General features: G+C 32.7%; 7 protein-coding genes across 7 annotated transcripts; 4 read left to right on the top strand and 3 right to left on the bottom strand. All coding sequences in view use genetic code 12, as the record gives it.

Moving 5' to 3' along the window:
* The first annotated feature begins 98 nt into the window (after window positions 1-98).
* ORC4 (origin recognition complex subunit 4) lies at window positions 99-2,267 on the top strand. The gene has a single exon (XM_064885082.1). The coding sequence runs from the start codon at window positions 136-138 to the stop codon at window positions 2,152-2,154; it is 2,019 nt and encodes a 672-aa protein (XP_064735972.1). The 5' UTR covers window positions 99-135; the 3' UTR covers window positions 2,155-2,267.
* Window positions 2,268-3,182: 915 nt separating this feature from the next.
* Window positions 3,183-3,833, top strand: RJT21DRAFT_123246 (pyridoxal 5'-phosphate synthase). The gene has a single exon (XM_064882650.1). It carries the CDS (start codon window positions 3,216-3,218, stop codon window positions 3,753-3,755), a length of 540 nt encoding a protein of 179 aa, XP_064735971.1. The 5' UTR covers window positions 3,183-3,215; the 3' UTR covers window positions 3,756-3,833.
* Window positions 3,834-4,154: 321 nt separating this feature from the next.
* On the bottom strand, window positions 4,155-5,419 carry RJT21DRAFT_123245 (alpha/beta hydrolase). The gene has a single exon (XM_064882649.1). The coding sequence runs from the start codon at window positions 5,339-5,341 to the stop codon at window positions 4,292-4,294; it is 1,050 nt and encodes a 349-aa protein (XP_064735970.1). The 5' UTR covers window positions 5,342-5,419; the 3' UTR covers window positions 4,155-4,291.
* A 128-nt stretch (window positions 5,420-5,547) lies between these two features.
* RJT21DRAFT_56771 (putative serine dehydratase domain-containing protein) lies at window positions 5,548-7,021 on the top strand. Its single transcript, XM_064885081.1, has one exon. The coding sequence runs from the start codon at window positions 5,740-5,742 to the stop codon at window positions 7,012-7,014; it is 1,275 nt and encodes a 424-aa protein (XP_064735969.1). The 5' UTR covers window positions 5,548-5,739; the 3' UTR covers window positions 7,015-7,021.
* RJT21DRAFT_56770 (C2H2-type zinc finger protein) lies at window positions 7,022-9,410 on the bottom strand. The gene has a single exon (XM_064885080.1). The coding sequence runs from the start codon at window positions 9,265-9,267 to the stop codon at window positions 7,030-7,032; it is 2,238 nt and encodes a 745-aa protein (XP_064735968.1). The 5' UTR covers window positions 9,268-9,410; the 3' UTR covers window positions 7,022-7,029.
* On the bottom strand, window positions 9,406-10,013 carry RJT21DRAFT_133652 (RidA family protein; the record flags this gene model as incomplete). Its single annotated transcript, XM_064883211.1, has 1 exon — window positions 9,406-10,013. Exon 1 carries the CDS (start codon window positions 9,784-9,786, stop codon window positions 9,406-9,408), a length of 381 nt encoding a protein of 126 aa, XP_064735967.1. The 5' UTR covers window positions 9,787-10,013.
* Window positions 10,014-11,835, top strand: RJT21DRAFT_56768 (major facilitator superfamily domain-containing protein). Its single transcript, XM_064885079.1, has one exon. It carries the CDS (start codon window positions 10,275-10,277, stop codon window positions 11,781-11,783), a length of 1,509 nt encoding a protein of 502 aa, XP_064735966.1. The 5' UTR covers window positions 10,014-10,274; the 3' UTR covers window positions 11,784-11,835.
* Window positions 11,836-12,647: the final 812 nt, after the last annotated feature.

The raw sequence follows: 12,647 nt of genomic DNA, 5'->3' as shown, positions 1-12,647 counted from the left end.
GTACATGTACCCAATTGGTAGTCCATCCACCCACAGCGTTTAAAGCGCATCTTTTATGTTACTCGTAAAAATAATTTTATGTCCGAGACTTCAGTAGTATACAAAGTAATCTCCTACGCTATATAGTAACCAGCCATGAACGGAGATCCACATGACTCCAATGAGTTCTCTAGTGATTTCAGACCCGTGAGGCGATTGTCATCACAGGAATTGAAGAGTGACAAATCCTTTCAGAAAATCAAACAACGATCAAAGTTATTGTATCAACAACCGGATCAACTGAGTCTGAGTACTTCGGAACAAACAGAGGATTCTGTTATAGGGGTTAAAAGAACTGGTGAATCTTCCAACACAAACCAATTACTGAAAAAGGCAAAGACTATTGAAATTCCATCTGTGTCTAAGTCAATTCCATCGAATCCTAGCAACAAAGTAGATAAATTTGCAAAGATACGTGGAATAAAATTGACGACTTCTCAACCGTTTTCAGCCTTTCAAGATGTTTCCTTCGGTGTAGAGAGGTCAAGTGATCGCATACGTGTCCCCTCAACTAAAATTACAATTCCTAAGGATCCTATAACTAATCCTGCCATAGTTTCGAAAGACGACTTAGAAACAGTAACTAATGGTACTAAACCACTAAGTGTGTCAGATGGCATTGAAAATGATTTGGTTAATGATACGGAAATAGAAGGTAACGGTGAACTTAAAAAAGCAGACTTATCAGATGTAGATTCTGTCAAGAACTATGTTTTATCACAATTAATAGGTAAATTTACTAAAGTCAGAGAAGCTAGTTTACTTCGTGAAAAGTACTCTGAAATCTATAATATGTTTGAGAATACTGTTGTTCATAATGAAGGTCATTCAGCCTTGTTATTTGGATCTCGGAAGTCAGGTAAAACTTCATTGATAAATCAAGCTATTGATGATCTTTCCAAAAATTATAAGGATCAATTTCTTGTAGTCAAATTAAACTTTTTCATCCATTCTGATGACAGTATTGCCTTACGAGAAATAGCAAGACAGTTAGATAAAAAGGTGAAAGAATTAAATCATAATGCAGGAGATGACATTGAATCAGATTTAGAAGCAGGAAATTTCGAGCAGAGATCCATAAATGATACATTTGCCAATATATTGTCAATTTTAGACAAAGATTTACTGACCCAAATATCGACACAATCAAAGATTCCAATAATATTTATTATAGATGAATTTGAAAGATTCACTAATAGTAGTAAACAGACACTTCTATATAATTTGTTTGATCTTTCCCAAAGTAGTGAAACTGCAATTACAGTTGTTGGTGTATCTTCAAAAGTTACCACTAGAGAACTACTTGAAAAGCGTGTCAGAAGTCGATTTTCACAAAGAATTATATCGTTACATAAGCCAAATACTGTGGAAGAATTCTGGGATAATGCTAAATTAAATTTACTTCTCGATGAAGAATTTATCAATACTTTAGTTGATCCAAAGTATGGTTATCTGTGGAATGAACTGATCAACAATATTTATGAAGGTAAGAATAACAATGGGGTATCATCACTCAGCAAATTAGTTCTACATAATTATTACACTTTAAAGAATTTTGTTGAATTCAATAATAATTGTATTCCAGTGATTTCCGAAATAAGTGAGAATGAACCATTTCCTTCGGAGTCATCATTCTTGAAGTACACCAATTGTCAAGAAATCAATAATCGACAAAGTATTATCAATGCTCTATCTGATTTAGAGCTTATGTTAATAATTGCTGCAGCTAGATGTATTGAAAAGTTTGATCTTCCAACAGTTAATTTCAACTTAGCATACGCAGAATATCAAGGAATGATTAAAGAATTTAATCTTAATACCACCACTGGAGTAAATTCTCTTGATAGTCGATTCAGAACAAATTTCAAAATCAATCAAAAAATCTGGTCATCCAAGATATTAAAGAATAGTTGGGAAACCCTTTATCGATTAGGAATTCTATTGGATTCAGCGGGAATCACCACTAACAATGATGGTCACATTATAACAAATGTTAATTTAAACAAAAATTTGATTATAGAGGAAAACAAAATGGTCCAGGCAGATATTACTTTAGAAGAACTCAGTAATTTGTTAAATGATCTGGTCATATTTAAGAAGTTAACTAAGTTATAATGATGTTTTACTATTACTATTACTATTGCTATTATTATTATTATTATTGCTATTACTATGTATTTATTATATATATACCCTTACTGGGCTATTTCTTCATCATTCAAGATAACTGTAATGTGGGATAATTTAGTTCAAGTTTCCAATCACCTCTCTCCGCTACCTAATCCCATCTGTATGGTTTTGCCTCAAATATTATTTCCCCTCTTGGTCAAAAGAAAATAATCTAATCAGTGAAACCGAGCTTTGGTATGTCGCAAGACCCTTCAAATCTAAAATAAACAGGATTAATAAAAGCAGCTATACTACAGCCAATAAAGAATTCGTTAAATATGGCTGAAAACCAAAATATCGTATCACCGTTGTTCAAAACTCTTGACTTCATCGCGATTCTACTATCAACAATCCTTGCCTACAATGAATGTTATAAAATGTCACTATTCCTTATCAATCTTATATTGCTTGGTAGGGCAATTATTACTCACTAATGCAACATAAGAAAGTAGACTAGTCCTTTAATATCTACATACTGTGTCCAATAAGAGTATCTCGATGAGAGTTTTCACTAGTTACTAGTTTCTCTCAAAAATTTTGCAAGTATTTATTCACTCTATATATAATTTTATATCGTGTATATTGAGAATACATATATTGCTACGGAAAAAAAACTATATAGTTACACAATTCTTCTATACTTGCATCTACTTCGTTCTCTTGGATGCGAGTTTTATCTCAATATATAAGTATATTCTACTACGTAAACTATACTTAGTACTTATACAGTGTCTAAGGTATTTGGGCCCTCTATTTCACGAATAGACTTCCATATGGCGCTAGCTTAGAACAATCTCTATTAAATGAGAACACATCTCGTTTTCTGTATAAGTTTTCCTTTTGAATATATATATAATAAATGAATATATATAATAAATGAATGTACATAAATGTCGCGTCAGCTACGTGCGACAATATCGCACACCAACATCAAAATTACTAGTTCATTATTAATGAGGTCATTTTATGATTACATTCTTCAATTGCAGAGCATTTATAACAAAGATATGTCTGATAAAGAATCATTACCAGAATCCGTGACTTCCTTGTTGAAGACCACCAGATTTATTCATTTGGCAACTTCTTTCAAGGATGTTCCTCATGTATCCTTAATGAATTATACTTATTATCATACAGAAAATAATGATTATATTATTATATCTACTCCAAAGGATACTACCAAATATAATAATATATTACAAAATCCCAATGTGTCTATATTGATTCATGATTGGATCTCAGTTAAAAATGGAAGTACTGAAGCCGAATCTGTATCTACCAAAAGAAGAAATTCACTTTATGAATTATTAGCTAATTTGAATAAGAATGAAATTAGTAGAGTATCTGTAATGCTTGATGGTAAGGCTAATGTTATAGATGAAACTAATGAATCTTATGACTTTTATAAATCGTTGCATTTGAATAATTCTAAAATTGATGAGATTCAATCAAAAAATTATATTGAGAGTAATGATAATGCAATTATTCTTATCACCATAAAGGCGTGTAAAGTTACTGATACTGAAAATAATATTGCCGAATATTAAGATTGTTTATATTTTACTTAGGAATATAGTCAACTAGTTCAGTCCTAATTAAATGTACAAAGTCTATTTATGTTTTGATTCTCTGAATGTAGCTGTCTATGACCGAGCCGTATCTTTGAAGCCAGATTGAGCGCTAAGGAAAACATATTTGAACTTCATACTGATAATTTCTCACTCTTCCGTTACAATTAAAAGACTCAAAGAAAAATATGGAACTCTATGGGACTCTTAATTATTCATTTATCATCCCTATTCTTTACAATTTCTGTGCGGGCTGGGGCTCAATAGCTGAACAAATCCGCATAAAAATTTGCAACTACGAGTACTCTATATCTTGTGCGTGACAATCGTAAAATATTAGTTATAACTACAAGAGATTATAACCATAGAACATAATTGGGCCAAAGGTAGCAGTATATTTAAACGAAAAAGATTTGTTTGAAGAAAAATAATTTCTAGCAGAATTGGACCTAAATTTATATAAAATTGAACATTCTAATTTATTTTACTCTATAAACAAAATTATATTATTCATTCTAAACAATGGAGTTCTTAATAGCTGTAGAAACATCCTTGAGCAATTGTCTTCCCTGTTCAGTTACACCATCCATTACCATAACTGGATGAGGCATACCAGGATATATATTGATATCAGTTTTTACACCATTTTTTCTCAACTTTTCACCATACTTGATACCTTCAGATTTTAAAACATCACATTCAGCAACTGCTACTATACACGGAGGATTTTTTGCAAAACTTTCATCTGAGTAAAATAATGGGGATGCTTCAACATTAACAAGATCCTCTGAATTAGGTAAGTATAATGTACGATACCAGAGCATTTTTTCTGCAGGCAACTGGGGAGTAAATTCAAACTCTTTCCAAGATTCTGTATTTGAAGCATCTGCAGTACAATCTGTCACTGGTACAATCAATACTTGCAACTTGATAGGTGGATACTTAGAGGTTTTAGGATCATTAACAAACTTATGACTTATTACCGCAGCTAAATTTCCACCAGCAGAAGAACCACCTACAGTTATATTGTTGACATCAATACCTAACTCTTTGGTACCAAATTCATATACCCATAATAAGGAATCATAAGAATCGTTTGGTGCTGCTGGGAAAGGATGATCTGGTGCTAATCTATAGTCAACTGAAACAACTAAAGCTTTGACCGAATCAGCAATATGTGTACAGAATGAATTCTCAGTACTGATGTTTCCCAACACATGCCCACCACCATGGAACCATAAGAAACATGGCCATCCATTTGTAGGAACTGGTCCCTTAGGAACGAAAACTCTAGCAGGAATTGATCCTGCTCTTCCAGGAATGCTTATATCAAAAGTTTTGGCCATTTCAACCAATGGGGTTTGACCAGGAATAACATTACCACCTTCTCTTAATTCTTTCAAAGGTACTCTATGAGTGTAAAGGATCTTTGAATTTTGTGATAAATTTTCCTTATAAAACTCAACATAGACAGGATCAAGTTTTCCAATTACGGATTTGTCTATAGTATAAGGTGCTGGAGGAATTCCACCAGCAAAGCTGTAATCGGCTTGTAAAGTATACATTTTGATGATTGTAGTATCTCTTAATTAGCACAAGAAGTTGTCATGATTGTAATTGCAATTGATAATCTTATTTATAATTACAGTCATACTTCAATATTTACGAATTTGTCACAATCTCTGCCGTGCATTGCCGCAGTTTTTTTGGTGGAGGGCACTTTGTTTGGATTGGGTGGGGGGCCTTGTGCGATAGCGTCTAATATCGATATCAAAATGTCCTTCAATTGGCTAATGATAATTACGATATATTTGCTGTTGGTGGCGGATTCAACATTTAATTCTTATCTCATGTTGCCGACGTTTTGATTGAATCAGGAACAATGATTAAATCCTTATAAAATGAACTTCAAGTGGTCTACAATTATGATACTTGTGGGAGTTCCTCACTACACTATACTACAATGTCATACCCTTCAAAATTCACACCAATTCCCAACAAAGATGATTTGATTCATGCCTATAAGGGAAGATCAATAAAGGATTTACCAACTCCGTCGATTATTATCAATAAGAATAAGTTTGAGATTAATTGTAATAAGATGCTTGAGAACGCAGCTAACTTAGGCGCTGACTTTAGAGCTCATATCAAAACTCATAAAAGTATCGAAGGAACAATCTTACAGTTAGGTACTGCTAAATACAAAACCGACAAGATAGTTGTATCTACTATGATGGAAGCTTGGAAGGTATTACCCTTAGTAGAAAAAGGATTAATAAACGATATCCACTTTAGTTTGCCAGTTGTTAAGTCTAGATTGTCAGAACTTGCCGATTTCAGTAAATCGGTACCTCACTTAAGATTGATGTTGGATCATGCCGATCAATTAGATCTTTTAGCTGAATTTAGTAGAGTAAATCCAGGTACTAAGAAATGGTCAGTATTTATTAAAATTGATATGGGAACCCATAGAGCTGGTTTAGAAATAGGTTCGAAAGCTTTAGATCAAACATTGTATAAAGCTATAGTTGACAACTCAATTACAGAGCATGTGGAAATTTATGGTTTTTATTGTCATGCTGGTCATTCATACAATTCTGATAGTAAAGAAACTGCAAAGCAGTGCCTCATAAATGAAATAGTTCATGGTAATAAAGCTGCTTTAATGGCTAAGAAGTTAAACCCCAAGTTAGACTTTTTCGTTTCTGTTGGTGCTACTCCAACAGCCCACGTATCTGAAATATTAACTTTAGAAGACTTAAAAGAAAATTTGGAAGGAGATGAACTTATTGGAAAATTAGAATTGCATGCTGGTTGTTATCCTTGTTGTGATTTACAACAACTTTCAATTGGATACATTCTGCAACCAGATATTTCATTATATCTTATTGCTGAAGTGATTTCTACTTATCCTAATAGAGGTAACTCTTCCCCAGGTGAACAATTAATAAACGTAGGAGTTCTTGGGTTAGGAAGAGAATTTGGACCTGTAATAGGACACGGAAAGGTTGTAGAACAAAAAGGCTATGGGGACTGGGTAGTTGGAAGAATTAGTCAAGAGCATGGTATTTTAACTCCCTTAAATGATACAAACAATAATAAATTTATACCCCATGGCACTCAAGTTAAGATTATGCCTCAACATGCATGCATAACTGCAGCTGCTCATCCATGGTTTTACATCGTTAATGATGATGATATAGTTATAGATATATGGATACCAATGAGAGGTTGGTAATTCATAAACTGTACATTAGAATTGTGATAAATACATCTTCTCACAAGTAACTGACTTTCTACCTAAACTTCGTTCTATACAATTTTTTAGTAAATAAGAATATTCAATTCCCAATTCCCATTTACTAGTTTTAAAACTCTTATAAAATAATTTCAAAAGTCCCACTATATGATTCTTATTCTTTATGGAGCTTAACGTATTAGCGTGTGCCCTAATTTTAGCATGATATTCTGATGGTTTTATGCTTATTTCTTCCATACCATTAAATGATCCTGCATTTGATTTAGATAATTCCTTTCTGATTCTTCTTAAATACGAATATCCATCTTCTATATCAGGATAATAATCACCACATTGATCAAAAATATTAGACTCTGGACCCTCTCGAGAAAAATTATAAGCAAAAATCACTAACACGGCACTGATAATTATATTCTTTCGATGAAGGAAGGGATCTGAATTTGGGTCATAGATATAAGTTATGTCTTCAGTGCTTGGTGATAATAACATTTCACATAAAATTAAATAAGCATGTATCACACTAATTGCTCCATTCAAACTGTGGGACCAATCATGGACACGAATTTCAACATTCTCATATTCTCTGTCAGTAACTTTAACATTCATTCGACTAGGTGCACCAGCATATACAATGTAATCATAATGAGTTATTCTCATATAAATTTGAGCAATATGATAAAGACTAAATTTACATCTTGTATCAGTACTTCTCAACATTGATGGTAATTTCTGATGATCAATTTCAATTAGATTTACTGCACTTTCTGTATCACAACAACCATGAGAACATATTTGTACTTTCCATACATCAATTGCTAAGGAAATAGTCTCATTCCAAGATTCTTTCATCGAGTCCCATTCTAAGAAAGACAATTGAAGATCTCTTTGCTGCATTTGAAATAGTATTGTTAGCAATCCTGCTAATAATACACTTCTTCCAAACCTAGTGGTTTGTACATTTTCTCGATTTAAAACTCTCCTTAAAGCATCTAGGAATTTTGGTGATTGTAAACTATTATAATTCGCTGCATCCAATTTTTGTTGCAGGTTATCAAATTCCCATATACTATCTTCACATGGTAGAGATAACTTAATTTGATAAGCATATAGAATCAAGGTATGCCCATAAACTGTGGCATTAACAGTCTCTAAATAGAATGCCATTAAACAGGCTCGTTTCATAGACTCATATTCAATCCATTGTTTCCATACATGAGGTGGTTTTTCTACATCTTTTCTTAAAGGGTCACCCCCTAACAAAGGACTTCTTCTTAATATTTGAATTTTGGTTCCATGATATAAAAATGCTCTTTCATGCAATGATCTAGATGTATTATTAATCTCAAATGATTCCAATAATAACAAACTTTGAATGATATACACTTTTGCAGGAGGCTTGCAATCGGAATGAGAAAAGATTAACCATCTCAATGGTTCAGCAATTTCCTCTGCCAACTTTTGGGCATTATTAAACAATGTTTCACTCGTCCCACTACAACTTGATAAACTCGCTCCTAAAATAATCATAGATAAAAGTAATAAAGGGTGAGCCTCATAATTTGAAAACGAAGGCTTATGCAAAATAGGATACTGGGGGTGATAAAGCAACCAATAAAGTTCAAGACATCTCTCAATTTGAGCTATGCCAAAATCTAAATTAGAATTCAATGACGGTATCAACTTTATGAGACTCTGCCGTATACCTTCATCGACACTTTTTCTATTATTTGAATGAGGAAAATCTGGTGAAATTGCAAATACATTTTCTAGAAAAGAAGAAGGTGATATATCATTAGGGAAGTGATAAAATTCACTGTTTGAATTATTTTTTGAAAAAGAATCATCTTGATAGAGCCATTCAATTAAGTCATAGGGAGATAGAACTCGTGGTTCATTCTGGTTAGCCGTTGCTAAAGGTGAGCTTGCGTTGGGGGACGAATCATGAGTAGATACTTGATCATTTCCAATTTGATCAATTGAAGTTTGAGGATGTTGATCCTGCTGTAGTTCAGCTTTTGCCAAATGCCTCTGATAATGTTTCTCTCTTATATCATTCCTTGAAAACGTTTGATGACAATGGGGCCAAGAACAGTGTAATTTTGTAAACGGATCATGGTTTCTTTTATGTCTAGATAAATGATCGGGTCGAGAAAATGATCGATTACATTCAGGATAATCACATACAAAAGTACCATAGGTCCTCTTCCTTTTCTTTACAGGAACTTCTTCCATTATCACTTCATACCTATTAAGACTTTTATATTTTAACTATATTCTATACAAGAGATAATCAAATTTTGAGTTACCAATTGTGAAAATTGGGGGATTTTTCGGGGACTCTCACTGAAAAATTTTGTCAAAAAATTATAACTAATCTTTGGTTGCAACAACTTCTAATTCGACTTTAATAGCTGGATCCATGAAAGCAACAACTACACAGCTTCTAGCAGGCTTTTGTTTGAAAACTTTTCCATAAATTTGATTAACAGTTTGAGAATATTTAGCATCAGAAATGAACATCAATACCTTGAAGACTTTATCAGTAGAGGAACCTGATTTTGACAATACATTAGCAACATTAGCAATAGCAAGTTCCGTTTGTTCTTCAATTGACTCTGGAATAACACCAGTAGTATAATTTTGTCCAACAATACCTGAAGTAAAGACATGTCCATTACTAATCCAAGCTGGACTAAGAACTGGATGTTCTTGACCATCAATTGCAGACCATTCTAATTTTTTAGCAGACATATTTGTTTAGATTTTTGACAAGAAGCGAAAGAAACAAAGTAGAATTAAAAAAGAAGATAAGTAAATTAATCTAATTTATTAGAATCATAATTTCTAATTATATTGAAATTAATTTTGCAATGTATGTTTGATTAAATAGATTAGTCAGTTGGCCCTCCACCAGAAAACTGGCCCCCACCGCGGCTTGCCCTCCACTCGGCTTATCTAATTTTTAGCCCAATTATTACTAAGTAGCTCTTATCTTTCGCATTGTTGCACTGCCAAATTAGGTTATATGTACAGAAAAAAAGGAAAAATTTTCGAACGTTAATAGCAATAGCCGCAAAATATGACATGTTTGTTAGGTTCAAATTGATATAAGAAAGATAAAAGGATACAATTTGATAAGGTTGAGTAATAACCACTAACTTTATAAATACGCATGCATCCGATCCTTTTCTGATCTCTAAGACATACACAAAGGCATTATAACAAACATATAAGCCACGATGCAAAATCAAGACTTAAAAGATCTCAGTAATATTTCCATCAAGGAAGCAGGTAACTCTCCACGCACAAGCAACGAAAGTGTTGAAAGAGGCGATTTTGAAGACACACACTATATAGATGAAAATTTAGAAAGAAGAATTATCAGAAAGTTTGATTTTAGAATTTTACCATTGATAGCTTGTGTATATTTATTCAATGCTTTGGACAAAGGTAATATCTCGAACGCTAAGACGAATGGTATTGACATAGATTTAGGTATAACTGGTTATAAATGGAATTTAATGCTTTCAGTATTTTATATTCCTTTTGTTTTATGTGCTCTTCCATTTGCCATGATAATTAAGAAGTACAACGCTGCTAACTGTATTCCTCTTTTGGCTTTTGGTTTTGGAGCTATTAGTTTATTAGCCGTATCCGCGTTCAATTTTGGATCCCTTTTAACTGCAAGATTATTTCTTGGAGCAATGGAAGCTCCAGTTTTACCTGCTTTAGTTTACTATTTAACAACTTTTTATCCTAGAGCAAAACTTGCAAGTCGTATTTCAATCTTTTATTCTGCCAGTGCCATTGCTAATTCTTTCTCGGGTTTATTGAGTTTCGGGGTATTTCAAATTAATTCATCTCGTTTGAGGGGATGGCAAATTTTATTTTTAATTGAAGGTTTCGGTTCAATTTTAATTTCTGTTCTTGCATTCTTTTTATTACCAAGATCAATTTCGAATTCAAAGTTCTTGACTGACGAAGAGAAAAGGTACATTACCTATAGAATTAAAACTGATTCCAGTGATGTTGTAACTACTAATAAGATTTCATTTAAAGATTCCATCAAAGTTTTTAAGAATCCAGTTGTTATTGCATGGATGTTGGTCGAAATCTGTATTGGAGTTCCTTTAAATTCAATTAATAATTGGTTTCCTCAAATTGTTGGTGTATTGGGTAAATCAACGGTTCAAACTAATTTATACACAGTTGCCCCTAATATATGGGGAGCTATTGTTTTAGTTGCCTTATGTTTTGCTTCAGATTATTTTAAAGTTAGATCAATATTTGTTTGTTTTGCTGTCTTATGTACGTTACTAGGCTTTTTGGTATTCGGAGTAATTGAAACTCAAAAGCATTTAGGAGTGGCATATTTCTCATGTTTCTTAATGACTATGGGGGCTTCTGCTTCTTCTGTCTTAACATCAACGTGGTACACAAATAATACACCAAATGCTAACAGAAGAGCAGTTATTTCAGCTATTGGTGTACCTTTGGCTAATGCTGCTGGTTTGATTTCAACTAATATTTTCCTTCCAAAAGATGCTCCTAAATATGTTCCTGCTTTAGGAATCACCGCTGGTTTCGGTGGTTTAGCAATTGTTATTATAACGTGTATGACAGCATTTATGCTTTTTGACAATAGAAGAAGAAACAAAATTCAAGGTGTGGTTAAGACCTTTCAAGATGTGCCTACCTCAGAATTAAGTGAAGGGCCAGACAATATTAATTTCAGATGGATGTATTAGATTTGTAGATTTGTGAATGTTGTTATTTTAATATATTATTTTTTTTATTCTCAAAGATTATTTAGCGCCCAAATAGTTGTTCATAAAATGATTGATATCGCCTCAGCAGCAACGTTATCTGAACAAAATGTATGAAATTATCAATGAATCAACGAGCAAGGGTTTGACCATTTTAAGTATTGTGGAACTTACACACAACAAAAAGTACTCCATCTCAAAACATCTACTAAATCATCTAATTCAGTGATTTCATTTAAGCTTCATGAATGTATTGTTCCTCCACACAAGCCAAACACAAGTCATGACAATAATTTAAGTTGAGACATTAGTATATCAAACCAAGGAAGGAATCACGAAACTGTATGATAATTAATGACCCCTATTCGACTTTATTTAATACTAAATTTTATTGGTTCTCTCCCAATCAATTAAGGAAATACAGAATGAATGTAACGTTACGAAAAAGATATCACATGTACGCCCTAAGTTGCAAATAGAAGAATTCATATTGACCTCCTAATATCGATGACATCTGTTTGATATACGATAATAGGTGTGAAAAAATAGTTGCAATTAATATATAGAGCAGAAACAAATACGGAAAAAAGACTCCTAAAAAAACCCCTAATTCTATTGAAAGTTAAACATTGGAAGAGCTGTCTAACTCAACAAATATACTTAAATTTAACAATTTTCAATCAATCTTTTCAAATACCACTGAAGATTTCTTTGTTGAATTGGTGGACTTTTAGGTATCCACTTTAGAAAAATTTGCAAATTTTGTGTAAATTACCGGTTTTAAATAAACTGGGATTATCCTCTTTTAGTCTTTTAGAAAGTGATTTATTCGAACAGAGATACACC

Source organism: Scheffersomyces amazonensis, assembly GCF_036850825.1.
Source record: "Scheffersomyces amazonensis strain UFMG-HMD-26.3 chromosome Unknown RJT21scaffold_8, whole genome shotgun sequence".
Lineage (NCBI taxonomy): Eukaryota > Fungi > Ascomycota > Pichiomycetes > Serinales > Debaryomycetaceae > Scheffersomyces > Scheffersomyces amazonensis.
This window is presented reverse-complemented; position numbering and strand designations above follow the sequence as displayed.